At 42.4% G+C, this 19837-nt stretch overlaps 1 protein-coding gene across 1 annotated transcript in view; it reads left to right on the top strand.

Annotated features, from left to right (window-relative positions):
* LOC124594798 (tRNA-dihydrouridine(20) synthase [NAD(P)+]-like) overlaps nucleotides 1-19837 on the top strand; it is an 80667-nt gene that overhangs the window by 56384 nt on the left and 4446 nt on the right. Inside the window, exon 5 of the mRNA XM_047133218.1 lies at nucleotides 4467-4796. Coding sequence (XP_046989174.1) covers nucleotides 4467-4796 — 330 coding nt within the window. The remainder of the gene's footprint in view (nucleotides 1-4466; nucleotides 4797-19837) is intronic.

Raw genomic sequence — 19837 nt, 5'->3', positions numbered from 1 at the left:
GAACTATAGACCTATATCTCTAACATCGATCAGTTGTAGAATTTTGGAACACGTATTATGTTTGAGTATAATGACTTTTCTGGAGACTAGAAATCTACTTTGTAGGAATCAGCATGGGTTTCAAAAAAGACAATCGTGTGAAACCCAGTTCGCGCTATTCGTCCACGAGACTCAGAGGGCCATAGACACGGGTTCCCAGGTAGATGCTGCATTTCTTGACTTCCGCAAGGCGTTCAATACAGTTCCCCACAGTCGTTTAATGAACAAAGTAAGAGCATATGGACTATCAGACCAGTTGTGTGATTGGATTGAAGAGTTCCTTGATAACAGAACGCAGCATGTCATTCTCAAAGGAGAGAAGTCTTCTAAAGTAAGAGTGATTTCAGGTGTGCTGCAGGGGAGTGTCGTAGGACCGTTGCTATTCGCAATGTACATAAATGACCTTGTGGATAACATCGGAAGTTCACTGAGGCTTTTTGCGGATGACGCTGTGGTATATCGAGAGGTTGTAACGATGGAAAATTGTAAGGAAATGCAGAAGGATCTGCAACAAATTGACATATGGTGCAGGGAATGTCAATTGAATCTCAATGTAGATAAGTGTAATGCGCTGTGAATACATAGAAAGAAAGATCCTTTATCATTTAGCTACAATACAGCAGGTCAGCAAATGGAAGCAGCTAATTCTGTGAATTATCTGGGAGTAGGTATTAGGAGTGATTTAAAATGGAATGATCATATAAAGTTGATCGTCGGTAAAGCAGATGCCAGAATGAGATTCATTGGAAGAATTCTAAGGAAATGCAATCCAAAAACAAAGGAAGTAGGTTAAAGTACACTTGTTCGCCCACTGCTTGAATGTTGCTCACCAGTGCGTGATCCGTACCAGATAGGGTTGATAGAAGAGGTAGAGAAGATCCAACGGAGATAGATAAACTCCAGTGGAAGACTGCAGGAGAGATGCTCATAGCTCGGTACGGGCTTTTGTGGAAGTTTCGAGAACATACCTTCACTGAGGGGTCAAGCAGTATATTGCTCCCTCCTACGTATATCTCGCGAAGAGACTATGAGGATAAAATCAGAGAGATGAGAGCCCACACAGAGGCATACCGACAATCCTTCTTTTCACAAACAATACGAGACTGGAATAGAAGGGAGAACCGATAGAGGTACTCAAGGTACCCTCCGCTACACACCGTCAGGTGGCTTGCGGAGTACGGATGTAGATGTAGATCCTTCCCTGCAACAACAGCTTTTCTGAAGTCCATAGATGGAAATTGTCCTTGCAACTTATTCATTGATCCTATAATCGTCCTGGCCTCAATTCCCGCTAGTTACTGTCTCACACGCAGCTCCATCCCTGCCCCAGGACCCTAACTTCACTTGGCTTGCACTTACATACTCCTCTCCACAGCGTACTTTTCCTCCATTCTACCTCCCTTTTCAGTCCACTCTTTCCCATCATTGTGCACTGTGCACGACTCCTCCTACCTGTACCCAAAATGAACTCACTGGTGTCATTTTCGTATTGCGTGCGCCTTCTGTCCGTGTATCCCAGCTGTCAGTCACCCGTACCCAACTGTCTCTCTCTTCACTGACTCTTTTCTCCCCAAATCAGTTTCCCCAAAATCAAATCTAACCCCAGTCGAGCAGCAGTGCTGGATCACAGTGCAGTCAGCCAGGACAATAAAGCTTACACCTCTGTGCGTGCACATACACGCATGTGCACTTTGTAGCTCTGTAGAAGGATTCATCCGAAAGCTTGAAAAGTTCTGTCTCTTGTTTATATCCTAGTTGATGACTCAACACCTCTGCTGTTTGGTGAGTTGTTGGTTCGTTACTTTAACAATCTTACACTAATTTATCAGTCTGGAAGTCACTGAATGGGTGAGCAAAACACAATATTTGCCTATTTTTGATAACATTTAGCATTGGTCACAATCAAGAAAGTGAAAACAGGATAGAGTTTGTTGAGCCCCATAAAATACACTGTTTAACCATTAATGCTTCATCTTTGGTGATGGCACTGTCAGTGAAATGTTTAAATCTAATTAAGAAGCCAACAATTAACAATAAAAACTAAAGCAACTGATGTGGAGTCAGCTTAATATCTGTTTTCAGGACTGAAGGATTTACTGTCATAATTAAAACAAAACAAAACAACGAGTTGAAAATATGTGGCTGAATAACGGAGGCCATAAAGGAAGATAATTCATTCAGAAATATTGCATATTAGAGGAAAAAAATTCAGTGTTTGTGTCAGTGTACTGTTTCACAATATGTTCTATGGATGTTCTCAATTGTCCTATAGCCATTAACTGTATCCAATACCTCTTTTTTTTTCCAAACAGTATAGCCTGCAAGTTTACCAGTTGTGAATTTTTGCTGTAAATATGGTTTTGCACTTTTCCTTTCAGAACACAAGAATGTTTTATTTTAAGAGTAACTATTTAATGTAGTTTATTGCTCATTTGTATTAATTATGACAAGAGAGAGAGGGAGAGAAGATATTGGGCCAAACATGATACAGCCTAAAACTTAATACCCTTAAATCCCATCATTAGGCTCCCTAGCTTAGCACTCATATCTGACAGATGAATGATCACCATTACTGTCATCTTCTCCCATTTGATAAGACACTGCACACAGATTTCAGGTTTAATTCTGGATATTGATATGATGTTAACAAACTTGATCCACTGTTAGCCACATACTGGTACTGAAAATTACTGCCATGTCAGGATCTGAATTGGCTGTATCTTGAGTTACCCAGTGGCCATATTGACTGTTGGAGGCTAATTAAGACTGTTGTATTTGATTACACCAAAAGTACTTCATTTTGTAATTTATAATTGAAGAGTAGCATAAAAATATCTTTCCTTTTTATGCATATTTGCATGGGATACCTTTGCAAATTCATCTTTAAGGTGCAATCCATCTTCATAGGATGTTGATTGTAATACCTGTGTTGAAACATGTTGTTCTTGGTGAATGATAAAGATATAAATCTTTACATTGTTTTTATGAAATCAAAAAATGGAAAGCCCAGGCTGGAATAACAACAGTATGGGGAAGATAGTTCACTATTCTCTTAATGGAGGTGTTGAGTCACAGACAGACATAATGAAAAATAATGTTGGAAATGTTCAGCTTTGAAAACTCACACATTCATTTAAGTACAACTCTCACACACAAGACCAGGGTCGGGAAGAGGCATGTGATGATGAAGGGGAGGGATGGGAGAAGGCACTAGTGCTATGTTTTTTACTGTAAACAACTTTCTGAAAACAGTCAGTTGCTGAAATTAAAGCATAAGCCAAACATAACATGAGCTCCCATGTTAAAGTAGATATTTATTAAATGTACTGTGCATTAAAAAAGTATTCCATATTGTGAAAGATGAGAGTATGGACTGAAACGAGAAGAAAATGTCCAGTAAACATGGGTTCTGAAATGCTTACAAACACTTGTTCAGGAGAAGAAATGTGTTTCACAGTGGTGAAAATGAACAAATGGCCATAGCTCTTAAGATATGCGTTTTAGAGACCGTGTTTACTGTACATTTTTTTCTTGGTTTGGTCCCCTCAAAACAGGGAAACATGAAAGCAAAGAGCATGCAGCAGAAGAAAGAGAGAAATTAGCATTTAATGTCATATCAGCATCAAGGTCATTACAGATGGAGCACAAGCTCAGATTGATTCAAGGATAGGAAAGAAAGTTAGCCATGCCCCTTTAAAGGAACTGTCCCAACATTTTGGGAAATCACAGAAAACCTAAATCAGGAAGGCGGGATGCAGGTTTTGAACTGTCATCGTCCCAAAAGCAACTTCAGTGTGCTAACCACTGTGCTATCTCATTCAGTTGCAGTAGAAGGTAGGTGTTTGACAATACGGAGGGTGAACAAATGCTCATGGCTCTTAAGGTATGCATTTAAGAGGCCATGTTTGATGGACATTTTCTTGTTTTGGACCATACTACCATCTCCCAAAACATGCATACCTTTTTTTAACTCTTGTATGTGAAGAGTATTAGTTTATGTAAAATTTTGATGTTACATGCACTCTTCTCAGTTATAAGTTTTTGGTGAACACCTGTTTTATGTGATAAAAAATGATAGGAGAAAAAGGAGGCTGGCACATCTATGCCACTACACTGTGCCAACTGAACATACAATCATTGCATGTTCCACTGGCACAGCATAGCGGTGTGTGTGTGTGTGTGTGTGTGTGTGTGTGTGTGTGTGTGTGTGTAAAAAGTTTTCACTCTTTTTTTTTTTTTGTATCCCTTTTGACACCTCAACGATTCCATTATTTGGTGAGCTGTCTCCTTATGTCCTAAATTATTTACATTCTGACAGAACTTTCCTTATCATGCAGTAAATAGTATGTACATAGTGACACACAATGCACATTATCACTAAATGTTACACTCAGACATAATGCTAACCATTGTTTTACCTATTGCAGTTCACTCTGGGATTTAAAGGAGTATTGCTGCAATAAACAAGCAGAATATAGACAACTTGGTTTATTAACAAGAGAAGATGTAGTTCCTTCTTCTTTGCAACCAGCTGCCAAAAAAAGGAAACTTTCAGAGGAAGAAGAAAACATCACTGAATGGAAATGTGTATTTAGGAGAAATGATTATGCTTCTGACACAGATTTACCAAAAACACGACTATTAATGTGGTCACGGAAACAAGGATTGAAGCAACCCATTTACAACACACAACAGGAAGAGAAGCTTTTCAAATCAGTTGTCACATTGAATGGGAAGAAGTATAGTTCATCTTATTGGTAAGTTCTTATTGCTTCATCAGTGTACACACGCTAACAATACTTCATAAGAAAAAGTATGAAAACATTTATGCATAGATGTTTTACATTTCCTTGATTTAAGACTATGCCAAATCCAGGTTTTCTTGGAAAGGGTATGCTTGTTTGTATAAGTACTTGACAATATTTCTGTGCAAGCGATGTATTCAGCAGTCTCATGAACCACTTCTCAACTTTTGTAATCACCAAATTTTTTATAGCTTGAGAACAGTTTCAGTACAAGATAATGATGGAGGATATGAACGCAAAAGTAGAACAAAAACTAAACCAACACCAGCGAATAATTTTGTGTTTAATACTAGAAATACCAGAGGTCACACATTAGCAGAACTTGCTGAAAACAGTGTGTTTGTCCTATACTTCTAGAAGAAAAAAATGGGCCTGGCAAGAACCAAATGGAACTAAAAGTGAATTGGACCATATTTTATCAAACAACAAAGAAATTGTACATGGTGTGATGATCCTAAGCAACTTTAGAGTTGCAATTGTTCATAGACACAAAAGATGGAGAATAAAAAAAATAGAACAAAGCTAGAATGAAAAACTTCAGGCGTATTGACTCTGAGAATTTATCTAAGAATAGAGATGTGTACCACATTAAATGGTATAACAAAGCTTTTGTAACCATATGTTAAACAAAGACTTTTCTATGGGCAGATGCGAGCGCTAACTGTAGTTCATTAGTTATGAACTGCAGATGAAAACTGAAGAAAATGCAGGAAGGATACGAAACCTGGATTAGTTAAGAGCCCAGAGTTTGTTTGGAGTTTTAGAACAAGCATTAGACAAGGACTTACTGAAACAGGGCAAAAGGAAAGTAATAGAGGACAAATGGGTAGCTTTGGAAGATGAAATAGTGGAAGCAGCAGAGGATCAAATAGGTAAGAAGGCAAGGACTAGAAAAAATTCTTGACTAACATGTATCATATTGGTTTTCATTAACAAAATGTAGTGGTTAATAAATGGAGAAGAGAGACCGTGAAAAAGGGAAAGAATGAAAGAAATGCAGATCGGACTTCGTTATTCGGAAAAGCTATTGTTGGGGTGGTCCTTGTGGCGTTTTTGAGCAAAAGTTAAACCAATGTCCACTACAAAAATTACTGAAAAGGAACAGAGAATAACAGAATGTAACTGACAGGGGGAAGTGGCGTAGATGAGAGATCATCCTTTACCAGGTTAACTTATCTTCTTTCGGGCGGCGTCCAGGTCTTCAAAAATCTCCTTCATTTCTGCGTGAAAAATCTGCTCCGAAATCTTGCAATAGTCCAGGAATCACTAATTTATACCAATTAAAATCATCTTGATACTGTATGCAATTTAATTCACTTTGCTACTTCCATCCTCCGAATTTCTTAACAACTCCCACAATGTCTACACATTACAATCCGATCAAGATTAGCCATTAAGTTTTTACGTCAGCATCAGATCACGTCTGCCTTAAGCTTCGGCTAACAAGAGACAATTGAAACGGATAGAAAACAAAAAAGAGTTACAATTTTAGTAGTTTCTCTGCCGTCGAGCGCTCATACCAATGCGACGGGATATTTTTTATCTGAGGGAACGAGTGTAGCGCGGCGAAATTCAAAGTCCTGCTACAAAAAGGAGAAATACAACAACGCAGCAAATGAAGCAGTCAAAAGGGGAGTACACATGTCTAAAAAATGAGATTTGCAAAAAGTACAAAGTGACTAAGCAGAAATGGCTAGAGGAAAAATGCAAGGCTGTAAGGCATGTACTATCAAGGGAAACAAGGGAAAGATAGATTCCACCTATAAGAAAATTAAACAGACCTTCCAGAAAAAGAGAGTGGCCGCATGAATATCATAAGCTCCTATGTCAAGCCAGTACCAAACAAAGAAGTGAAAGATGGAAAGTGGAAATGAGAGCCATGCTACAGTGATTTGAGGAACATCATAGTGATCTAATGTTGATGTCTCGGGTGATCAAATTCAGCTGATGTAAATGCTATGGAACCCATATGGGTTGCTATCGGGTGCCATCACCATGTGCGCAAATCAGTGGCCCGTTATTTAAGCAAATTACAGGACTTGTGTGTAGACATCTAATGCCAAATATCTCCACAAACCTACCAACGAACTGTTGGATCCCTGATACACAGAATCAGTGATGTATTTCATTCCAAAGACAGTCAAACAAGCGATTAAGCAGATGGTCATAATGTTTTGGCTCATCAGTGTAAATTTGAATGTTAGGAAGTCTTTTCTGAAAATGTTAAATATGGGCAATAAGCAGCTTAGACAAGATGAGAGAGCAGATTTTGATATGTGTTGCTACGGAAGAATGCCGAAGATTGGATAAGTAGATGAAGTAACTAATGAGGAGACACTGAATCTGTTGTGACAGTGCCACGACATTTAACAGTGCCGCCACGACAGTACGCGCAAACGGCGATAGAGGCGCTCCGCAACTCGGCTGAGCGCGGGAGCGCCACCTAGCTACGAACGGCGCCGGCCGCATGTCACGGCACGGCAGTTCGAATAAGATATACTGAGTTGTTATCATGTAACGAGCTATTGTTTCTAAGTGAGTGTGTTTGAATATCTACGCAATTTTTGGTGGTTACAGGTTATAACACTTCTTGGCGACGAGGTCGGATATTTTCACTGCGTTGTGGATTTGTGTGTTCGTGACGGGGCAGACATGGAACAGCTTATGCAAGCGCTCATTGAACAACAAACACAGCTGACAGCTGCTATTCAGGCGTTGTCGATGTCGCTTACTCATCGTCTGTCTTCCTCTTCTCCGCCTCCATTCCCTCCTTACGACGAGGCTGCTGAAGACTGGGAGGATTATGAGAAGTGTTTGCGGCAACACTTCTTGGCTTTTGGCGTTGTCGGCGCTCCTATGTGTAAGTCATTATTTCTATCTTGGATTTCCCCACGGATCTATCAGCTGCTATCTCAGTTAGCCCCTCTGCGGGAACCTGCCTCTCTGTCCTTCCAAGAAATGTGTGACTTATTGTCTAACTATTACCGAAAAAACACCCACGTCGTTGCAGCCCGCGTGGCGTTCTACCGGTGTCGTAAACAGCCCCATCAATCTTACCAGGCTTGGGCGGCGGAACTACACGGTCTGAGTAGGAAATGTCAGTTTGTCACGGACACTCATCATGAGTCTTATGCTGATTCAATGGTTAGGGATGCTATTCTATGGCTTGCTCCTGATAAAGAAGTTCGGCAACGTGCCCTACAACTGCCAAACCCGTTGTTGTCGGAAGTTCTAAGCATCGCTCAATCCTTTGAAGTGTCTCGCGCTGCTGGCGCACAAATAGACGCGTGGTGTGATGTAGGCACTGTACAGTCAACTTTTGACACGGACAATTTGCCTGTTTCACAGGAGAACGAAGATGTGGTGGCGGTTCACTCACGTAAACAACGTCGCGTTGGGCCGCAACGCTCGCAGCGAAAACAGCAGCCACAGAAGCAGGTTCGTTCCGCACTTCCTTCTTGTCCACGTTGTTTCGTACAGCATGACAGGGCCGCGTGTCCAAAACGTTGGGCCACATGTAATTCATGTAGCAAAAAAGGCCACATTGCTTCTGCGTGTCAGTCCCTTAAAGTTCCTGTCGACGAGAACGAGGCATCGGACATGGATGTTAACTGTGTGCTTTCTCAAACAAATAAGTTAATTGTTACTGTTCGTGTTCTGGATAAAGACATTCGCATGCAAGTGGACATTGGCTCTGCAGTAACTCTCATTAATTCTCGCACATATTTGGAGTTGGGCTCCCCTCCCTTGTCTCCAGTTGTGCGAAATCTGAGAACTTATAATAAACAGAAAATTCCTATCATTGCCCAGTTTGATGCTTCCACTGCCTACAAGTCTGTTGTTAGGCCCCTCACGTTTTATGTGGTGGATCATGCGGGCCCTGTAAACCTGTTCGGTTATGATGCTTTCCAGTTGTTCGGGTTCTCCATTGATGATGATGTGCACCTCATATCTGAGGATATTCCGTATCAACAGCTGGATGGATTGTGTTCTGAATTTTTGTCCGTGTTCTCTGCTGGTCTGAGTCGTGCCAAGGATTTTGAAGCCCACATTACTCTTAAACCTACAGCTCGCCCTAAGTTTTTCCGGGCACACCCTATTCCGGTGGCGTTGCGTGCACCTGTGAAGGCTGAGATAGACAGGTTAATAGCTTCAGGGATTCTCCTTCCTGTTACCTCCAGCGAATGGGCATCGCCAATCGTGGTGGTTTCTAAACCAAACGGGAGTCTGCGATTGTGTGGTGATTTTAAAGCCACTGTCAACGCTCAGAGCCTCATTGACGCTTATCCTCTTCCCCATCCTGAGGAGTTATTTACCAAGCTCGCTGGGGGCCAGTTCTTTTCCAAACTTGACTTATCGGAGGTATACCATCAGTTGCCGTTGGATGCCTCTTCCAAGGAATTTCTCGTCATCAACACTCCTTGTGGGTTGTATCAGTACCAGCGGTTACCATTTGGCGTCGCTAGCGCGCCGGCCATTTTTCAGCGGTTTTTGGAACAGCTCATGGCATCCGTTCCCGACTGCATAAACTATCTGGATGACATTGTTGTCACGGGGGCCTCCACTGAGGAGCACCTTCGCAATTTGCGTTCACTGTTACGGGTTTTGCATTCGGCTGGGTTGAGATGCAATCTGGACAAGTCACAGTTCTTCCAACCCTCCATTGTGTATCTTGGTTTCCACTTGTCCCGTGAGGGTATACGTCCTCTACGTCAGCACGTTGCGGCCATTAATGCTCTACCCCGGCCGTCTACTGTCAAAGAACTTCAGGTGTTTCTAGGCAAGATTGCTTATTATCACAAATTCATTCCATCCGCGGCGGCGGTAGCTCATCCTCTGCATCAGCTGTTACGCAAAAACGTCCCTTTCTGTTGGTCCGACGAGTGTGAGCAGGCTTTTGTCCGCCTGAAGGCTCATTTGCAGTTGGCACCTTGTCTTGCCACATTCCGTCCGGGTCAGCACTTCGTTCTGGCGACTGACGCGTCACAGTATGGCCTAGGGGCTGTTCTCGCCCATCGGTATGAGGATGGGTCGGAACGACCCATCGCCTATGCTTCCAAGACCCTCAACGATGGGCAACGGCGTTACTCTCAAATCGAAACGAGGCGCTCGCTATCATTTATGCTCTAAAAAAGTTCAGCGTTTTTTTGTATGGTTCTAAGTTTCACCTCATCACCGACCACAAGCCGCTGGTCTCTCTGTTCAGCCCATCGGCGTAGCTTCCAGATAAGGCAGCTCACCGCCTGCAACGTTGGGCCTTATACTTGTCTCGTTTTCACTATGAGATTCACTATCGCCCCACGGCCCAGCACGCCAACGCTGACGCGTTGTCGCGTTTGCCGATGGGCCCCGACCCGGTTTTCGATCGAGATGAACTACTCTGTTTCCACATTGATGAGGAAGAGCGTCGTGCGGTTGAGGGTTTTCCACTTTCAGGTTCGCAGGTCGCGTCGGCTACTGCGCGGGGCCCGGTCCTGCGTCAGGTGATTGGTTTTGTTCAACGGGGTTGGCCGGACAGGACCAAGGGCCGGGCATCGGATCCCCTTCGCAACTACCATGCCTTGCGCCTTCGTCTGTCTGTTCGTGATGGTGTTGTTCTTCTGGCCACGGATGGCGCATCTCCACGGTTCGTGGTGCCAGCCTCTCTTCGCAAAGATCTCCTCAACCTGTTGCATGAAGGCCATTGGGGTATATCTCGGATTAAGTCCCTGGCCCGCAGGCACGTTTATTGGCCCGGTATTGATTCGGGCATCGCCCACATGGTTGCTGCGTGTGGTCAGTGTGCTCAACAACTGGCTGCACCTCGTACAATGCCCTTTCCGTGGCCTGATCCGGCACAGCCATGGGAACGGGTGCACGCTGACTTTGCCGGCCCCTTCCTCAGTACTTATTGGCTACTGTTGATTGACACCTTCTTGAAGTTTCTGTTTGTTGTTCGATGTCCGTCGCCCACCACTGAGGCGACGACGCTGGCTTTGTCCAAAATCTTTGCACTAGAAGGTCTTCCATCCACGATGATCACGGACAATGGCCCTCAGTTCTCTTCGCAGGCCTTCGTGATTTTTGTACTGAACCAGGGATTCATCATGTTACAGCACTGCCCTTCCATCCGCAATCGAATGGGGAGGTCGAGCGCCTTGTTCGCACTTTCAAAAGCCAGATGAAAAAATTCCTTAGTGATTTTTCCACAGATGATGCTCTGCTGCAATTTCTGAGTTCTTATCGCTTCATGCCTCTGGGTGATCGCAGCCCTGCTGAACTCTTGCATGGCCGCCAACCGCGCACTCTACTGCACCTGCTTCACCCTGTCATGCCTTGTGCTGTGTCCCCTAGTGCGAGAAAATACTCGGTGGGTGCCGACGTGTGGGCACGAGGTATGGGTCTCGCCCTAAATGGATTCCAGGGGTGGTCAAGGCTCTTCGTGGCCGCTGGCTTTGTGAAATACGTACGGACGACGGCATGATTTTTCGCCATTACGACCAGATGCGCCCATGAGTGGTGGCCACGCCGGTGCCACCGCCCCTTCCTTCGCCTCCACCAGCCCGAGAAGCCAGTCCTGTCGCTGCTGCCGATCTACCGTACGTGTTGATGCAGCCGACGTCGCTACTGCTTCCGAGTACGCCGGAACCGGCCCCAGTCGCGACGCCGCCTTCTCCGGGACCCATCTCGCTGGAGCACAGCCCCAGGTCCATGACACCTATGGATGCTGCTCCGGAGTTTTCACCCATCATCTCGTCCAGGAGGCACGTTCCACGCATGAGCTTCCATCCTGGACATTTTCGACCATACTCTTTTGTCTCTCCGCGGGATCTTCTCGGGGCCTCACCAGAAGCCATGGATGTCTCCGCACTGTCCATGTCTCCAAGGAAGTGAGTGTTTTTTTTTTCAAGGGGGGGAAAGTGTTGTGACAGCGCCACGACATCTAACAGTGCCGCCGCGACAGTACGCGCAAATGGCAATAGAGGCGCTCCGCAACTCGGCTGAGCGCGGGAGCACCACCTAGCTACGAACGGCGCCAGCCGCATGTCACGGCACGGCAGTTCGAATAAGAGATACTGAATTGTTATCATGTAACGAGCTATTGTTTCTAAGTGAGTGTGTTTGAATATCCACGCAATTATTGGTGATTACAGGTTATAACAGAATCGAATGAGGGGAAAAAATTATAGCACAAATTGACTAAAAGAAAAAGCAATCAGTTTATAGGATACTTACTTAGGCGTCAAAGAATTATCTGTTTGCTTTTGGAGGGAAGTGAAGAGGGTAAAAATAGTAAAGGGAGACCAAGAGGTGATACAATAAGCAGGTTCAAACAGGTGTAGGATGTAGTAGTCATTCAGAGATGAGAGAAGAAGAGACTTGCACGGGATAAACTGGTGTGGAGAGATGCATGAAACCAGTCTTCACACTGAAGACCACAACAACATTGTCATCAAATTAAATTAAATGCGTTTAGATTCTTAGAAACATAGAGAATATTTTTTATTGATGGTACTCATTAAAACAGCAATTAATTTTCAAAGCAAAAGAAAATCTCGAATGATTTAAGGCAGCTATTAGAGAGGTAGAGTTTCAAGTGAACAATAATAGGAACATGACAGAATATACCGAATCAAAGCTATTCATTAAAGTCTATGAGAGGATGTGGGAAGATAAAATGAAAAATTGGTTTTAAAAATAACTAGAAACAGTAAGAGTATGCAAAAAAGAAAATAGAAACTGATGTTGGTTAAAAAACCCTGTCATCAGTTAAGATGGCACATGTCACACTAATTAACAGAGATAAATTGTACATAACTTTCCACAATTTCATCATGTATTTGTATAGTTCAAGAAATGAATCAAAAACAGTGATAGTAATGAAAATAATTACATCAGTTAGTAGTTCCAGATGAGTTGTATAAAGTTGTTTGAGGCATGAAGATGATGGAGTTTCTAAAGAAAAGGTGAAGCTGCGGGCAGATACGAAACTGGAATTTAATCAGATAAAGGACCTAGCTGACATCAGAAGTGGTTATAGCACCATGGACAATCTGCAAGTTGTGAATGAAATGATAGAACATAGTAGTGAATGCAAGTACCACTTTGTGTGTGATTCGTGGATTTTTGAGAAAACATTTGACATAGCTTAAATTAATCTATACTAACAGTCCAAGAGAAACAGGCATTGATTAAATCTCTATTGGTAAACTGAAGAATTTATACATCAACACCACAGCTTCCATTACACATCATGAGGATAGTGGGAAATTCAGAAGCACAAGAGAAACCAAGAAAAGGTGGTTCCATATCGCTAAAACTATTTTCAAAATTTGTAGAGGAAGTTTTTATGCCCTTAAATTAGGAGAATCCACAAGGAAAACATGCCAATGGAAAGCTTACTATCAGTTTGTATTGTTTGTTTTGATGTCTGGCAGGGAGACATGCACTATTAATGTGAAAATTATAAGAATCGGTAAACACAGAAGAGATACATGTTGTAATTTATGGAAACATGAAAACCAACAAATGGATCAGAGAACACAATGGAGTGGAAGATATGTTCTTAGAATTGTAATGAAAATGAAAACGGTGTGGGGGATACATGTATCCAGGTGAATGAACCAAGGAAGTTCTTTGCTAACAGTAGATGACAGTAGAAAACATGCAGCAGCAGTGTGGTTGCATATAAGTGAAGATAGTAATACATGGAAAAATCTAGAGGGGGGGAGCTTTATCTAACAATGGAAATAATATGGATTATTATCATTATTATTACTATAGTATGTGTTATATTTTTGGCCTGTCCCTACCTTCTTAATAAGCTATCCACTTTCTGGTTACTTAATGGCTTGTTAACAAATTTTTACCATTTTCAGTAGAATTCTGGTGAATTTTTGATTATTCATATCAGATCTGTACATTCTTCTCCAAACAGTTCCCTGACATTTGTTGAACTTTCTGTGTTCCTTCTTTCTATGAAATCATTGTATCTTTTATTACTGTTACTACAATTATTGTGATTCTCTTGATCGTTCAGTCCTTATATAGCAGATGAAAAATTCTTTGGATGGACCAGTATCTGAACTGCAATAAGTGCTATAATATTTTTGTATGTGACCATACACATGGAAAGCTATGTTGAAGTTTCATGTAGAGTTAAACACAGTTCACTGAAGAATATTTGTCTGTTGTGGTCACACAAACAGTGAATGTGACTATTCTTGCCGTAGTGGAATGGAGCAACACACAAACAGCAAGTTTTGTTTCTAGTGCTGGAAAATGGTGGTGGAGGTCAAAGCAGTATTGGCAAAAATGAGCAAAATAGATACCAGTAGCAAAAAATGTGCTTACAACTAGTTCAAACACTCTTGGTATGGAAAATAAACTGTTGCTGGTGCACCGTTATCTGGTTGTCTAAACTTCCTCACTAGCGTTGTGTGAAAAGATCATCATCTTCGCTTTAAGGATTCCCATCTAAACTCATGAAACAGAGCCATAACACTTGCATACTAATTAAATAGACTGGTAACAAATCTAGCAGCTTGTCTCTAAAGTGCTTGGATGTCTTTCTAAAACTGACCAATTGGAGATCCCAGACACTTGAGCAGTACTCAAGAATCAGTTGCACAAGTAGTCTGTATACTGCTTTCTTTATATATGTGCTGAGCTTCCCAACAAGGTGTAGTCAGCATTCCCACGTTCCCTACAGTTGACATTATGTACTCGTTTTCATTTAGTGTCATCTCTCAGTGTTACACCTTGATATTAAATTGATGCATTGAAGCAGCTGAGCCAGTAGCATACCATTAATGTTGTATCCAAAGATTACAAACATGTTGCTCCTACACATTTGCATTAACTTGTATTTGTCCACATCTAAAGCAAGCTGCCATCATTGCTGCAAATAGATTATTATTATTATTATTATTATTATTATTATTATTATTATTATTATTTTACATCAGCACTTTGTAACAACACAAGCAGGGTCATCAGTGAAATGCAGCACATAGCACTGAAAGCATGTTTATACAAGCTATTTATACAAAATACGCAGCGCTTGGGGACCACAGCACAGCTGCGTCACCTGAGGATGTTCTTATAACAGTCCGAAACCGGTCATGTGAAAATAAAGTAATTTACAACTGAAGCGGTATTTTAAACCTCTGCTATTTATACAAACATTGAATATGCCAGAATTCTGGTATTTGTACAAACTTTGAGTATTCAAAATATACAAGCGTAACACACACAAAATATTTTTAAAAACTTTCAAAAAATTATAACAGGACAGCTTTGGTAGCTAAATGTGGGCTAGGATTCTGGTGCTGAGGGAGGAAGCAGTGCAGTTGGAGGAGGACTGATGATGGTTACAGTGACTTGTTTATTGAGGCTTCATTACAATCATTAGTGGGCAGTGAGTAGACTACGACAGCATCTCCCCATAGTCAACAACCTGCAGCTGCTGACCGTGTGTTCCACTGCTGGGTGGTTGCTGCTGTGTCATCAGGTTTCCATGTTTCCTGGCTGTAATGAGTGTGGCTGATTGTGGGAGCTGCAAGGACGTTGATGGTGATTATTGTCTGTGCTCAGAGTGTAGTGGTCTTCTGTTGATACCCTGGCGAGGGCTGTGATGGCTGGAATGTCCTGTCATACTCCTGGGATGGTGGCCAAATGTGGCATCTGGAGGCTTAGTGGCAGGCAGTGGTTCATGTCCTGGCTGAGGAAGAAATGTCTGCGCCATTAGTGTGGCAAGGAGTAGCACAAGCTCAACGTCACATCAGTGCCAGCTGTTCAGTGACGATCGGCTGCTTCACATGTCTGTAAATAGTGATTCTCTGTGCTGATTTGTTCTGTTTTCTGTGGTTATTGTGCCATGCCAAATTGTCTGGAATGTGTTGGTGACCCTTTGGCTGCCGTAATTAGGTTGTGCTACTCCTCCAGGCTGTCACGCATTGGCGGCAAGTGTGATCTTTCGTCACGGAAGCATGGCAAAGTCACTGACCATACAGTCCCCTTGTTGGCTGCAACTGACTTGGCCTGGCATTGACACAGATCTCCTGCTTGTTCCAAATCTTGTTTATAACTTCATCCTTTTGCAAAATTATAAATACTAAATAACAGATAATTACGGGCGATCGGGTTTGAACTGACGAACAGCAGCTTGCCAGTCATTAGCATTAACCTCTGCTATGCCATACTGCATGCACTATAATTTACGGCATTTACAGCATTGCCCCTCTCCAGGAGAATCAGTGACATGCTGTTTCAGAAGTTCTCATTGGAGCTAACTACAGCACCCAGCATCCAAATTTTGTGACTGGTCCTCTGCATGGCGATGCTTGGTGATCATCACCGTCTGGTCATGTTGTTACATCCTTTTTGCTATGTTGAGTATTAGAGGTAGCACCTTTCATTGAAGTTTTATAGTGTCTCGTGGGTCTTCAGTCTCCTCGAATCTTCCATCATTGATTTGTGTCTGTGGACTGTAGTAGGGCTCATATGGAGAACATGGACTAGATCTCTGTGCTTTTGTATTTTTGATGAAGGGTCATAATCCTCCACTTCATATGTGATGTCTGACAAGTGATGAAGTAGCTGACCCAGAGTAGTGATTTGGTAACTTTTCCAACAGTCCTACTTTCCACAGGCATATAAATCCATTTTTTAAGTCTTCTGGGTTATAGCTCAGTCGCTTGTGCTTGGAATTATAGCACTCTGTCTTTCTCCAGGGCATCCAGGGTTTGTATGTGAGACAGCTGCATTGCTTCTTCATTTCTGGCCAATAAGATGTTTCATGTAATCATCCTGAGCACCATCTGGCTGAAACAGAAACAGTGTATCCATTGTCACTTTGGGATCATGACCACAGAGCAGAAAGAACGGTGTGAAGCTCGTGGTGTCTTGCTTCATTGTGTAGTATGTGAATGTCATGACGTGCAGTATTGTAAGCCAATGTTTGTTTGTCATCAGCGTACATTTTGAGAGCATATCTGCCAATGTCTTGTTAACGCATTCTGTGAGGCCATTTGTGTGTGGATGGTAGGCAGTTGTCTTCTTGTGGATGATGCTGCAATGTGAAGTTACCCCTGATATTTGTGTCAATTGGAAAACTTTTCCACAATCAGGGATCATCACATGCGGTGCTCTGTGTTTCAAAATTATGTCTTCTACAAGGAACATTCCAATGTCTGGACTTCGGCAGGTGGCACAGCTTTAGTGACGGTGTAGCAGGTGAGGTTGTCGGTTCAGAATATCATCCATCGAGTCCCATTTGTCAACTTCATGAACCTCCCCAGGAGGTTGATTCCATGGAATGGCACTGCTGCAGGCGGGATTGATATCAGATGCCCCAGAGCTAACTGCGGCATGTGCTTACATTCTTGGCATTCCTTACAGTGACTCGCATAGTGTCTAATTGTTTGGTAGATACCTGACCAGTGATAGCTTGATCTGATTTCGTCTACAGTCTTTACTAATCTGCGGTGACCCGATGTTGGAATGAAATTGAAATACTTCAGGATAGCTGATCATTGATGAGATGGTGTGACATGCAACCATTTCTGCCCAATCAGATCATAGTTCCTTTTATACAATGTTCTGTTAATTAATTCCAATTCACTTTTGGTTGGTTCCTCCTCCAAGGCATTTGTGGCTTTCATCAGTGCTAGAGCTTCCCACTGTTCAGCAGTGATGTCATTTAAAGCAGCAATGACTGAAATTTGACCAACATTGCTGTGTTCTACCAAAGGATTCCTTGAGACAGCCAGTGTCCTTGTGTGTGAATCCATTTTTGTATACCACTGTGATGTTGTACCCTTGAAGCCTCTGTGCCCATCTCACCAGTCAATCGGACAGATCCTTCAGGGCAGTCAGCCAACATAGAGAATGATGGTTTGACACAGTGGTGACTGTTTTGCCAAATAAATACAGCCAGAACTTTCTGATGTCCCAAACAACTGCAAGGCACTCTTTCTCAGTTGTAGAGTATTTCATTTCAGACTGGGAGAGCACTTTGGAAGCGTTTCACCGTTTCAGAAGCTTCCTGAATGTGCACTAGTACTGCACATATCCCATAACTGCTAGCATCAGTAAGATCTTTCTTGCCATACATTGTCCCTAAGGAGAAGGAAAGATCTCTCTTGCATCTTTGTCCAGCAAAATTTGGTGTGCCGCTGCATTAGAGCTTGCAAAGGATGTGCCTTGGTACAGAAGTCCTTTATGTGTTGCCATTAGTAAGAGGATATACCGAGAAAACTTCTCACATCATGAGTTGGAAAATTTGTGACTGCTCATATTTTCTCTAGATCAGGATGGACTCCATTACCATTCACTAGCTCCCCCGAAATTATTTCTTGGGTGGTGAGGAGGCACTTTTTTGGATTTGAACAGAGGCCTGCAGTCTGATCACACTTCAACACTGTTGTCAGGTGGCTTAGATGTTCTTCAAGTGTTTTTGAAAAGAAAAAAATACAATGTCATCCAGATAGCAAGACACATAATCCATTCAAGGTGTTGAAACAGGTTGTCCATAATACGTTTGAAGGTGGCTGGAGCACTACATGTTGCAAGTATAATGACTTTAAACCTATAAAGGCCATCAGTAATTGTGAAGATAGTTTTTTCACGGTCAACCTCTTCAACCTTCCCTTGCCAGTAGCCTATCTGCATGCCCTTAGTTGAGAAATACTTTGGTCTTTTCAAGCAGTCTAGGATGCCATCAATGCCCGGCAATGGATAGACATCTTCTTTGTGATTTTGGTCAGTCATTGATAGTCAGTGTAGAAATGCCTTATGTTGTCCCACTTCTTCACAAATACCAGGACACTCTGAAGGTTCAATGGAGTCATCTTGCAGCATCTTCTTCACTTCCTCCCAGATTATCTATTACTCAACCAATACATTTTTTGAGTGTTAGCTGAATGATGCATGATCTCCAGTGTTAATACCATGTTTTACTGTGGACCACTTGGTCTGTCTTTTCCCCACTCCAGATTTGAAAGCATCCAAAAATTGGTGCAGAGTGGCTATCACTTGCCAACATTGTTCTTGGGTTAACCCAGATACTATTAAAATGACAGATTTTGAGGGCTGTGTTCTGTCATTGTTAGTTATTCTTGCAATCCATCTTTCTGGTGGCTGGACGTATTTCGCATTATCAACTTTCAGGACAGTTGCTTTCATTTCATGAAACATAGTCTTCTTTAGTTGAGATGGTAAGTGTCTGACATTACAGAAAAGGAAGGTCCTATGTTGAGTAGTGCCCAGACATGTTTATCATCGATGATGACAGTGAGATTTCCTGATATCTTGGTTGTCACTTATGGAGGATTTGCATCTGCGACAGCCTCATCTACATAGATACCCACCTTGCTTAGTTTTCCTGACATTGGCGGTGAGGTAAGTGCTGGTTGACTGTAATCGTTTGCAAGTGAGTGCCATAAATATAATTCTTATGATGGTTGACTTCTGGCAGCATAGTAATCATTAACAACTAGCTTACTTTCTCTGCAATATCATACAGTGTGCTGAAGGTTGTCGGCCATGGAAACACACTGATGTGTTTCATTTGTCCTATAAACGTCTGTTCTTCTATGGGATGTTATACTTGGTGTGGGAGTTGGTTGTAACTGTTAGTTGGGTGCTGGGTGGTTGGTTGACGGTGGCAGAGTCCATTCTTCCTTGCATGTTTGGCTGGTTGTGGAGACTGAGTGCTAAAGATCAATATATGTCTTCTGCAGCATTCTCTGTTACCTTCTGCCATATCAGGTCAAAATTCATAGCTGCTGCCTCTTGCTTACTCAATCCCGACAGGTCTGGTTGCTATGAAATGCTGTATCACTTCTCTCACTAATTAGTGTGTAAAACATGTGAGATCATGGTGGTCTTCACAACTTCCTTGGGGATCACATTCAGAAGTGAGTTATACTCTTTTGTCCAATTTTTTTTTTTCTGTTGCATTTTCTCAATGCACTGACATCACTTCATGAAATCTGCAGTTTTTGTGACGT

This window comes from Schistocerca americana, chromosome 2 (assembly GCF_021461395.2).
Source record: "Schistocerca americana isolate TAMUIC-IGC-003095 chromosome 2, iqSchAmer2.1, whole genome shotgun sequence".
NCBI lineage: Eukaryota > Metazoa > Arthropoda > Insecta > Orthoptera > Acrididae > Schistocerca > Schistocerca americana.
Note: the sequence above shows the minus strand (reverse complement) of the source record. Positions and strands in the feature narration are given on the sequence as shown.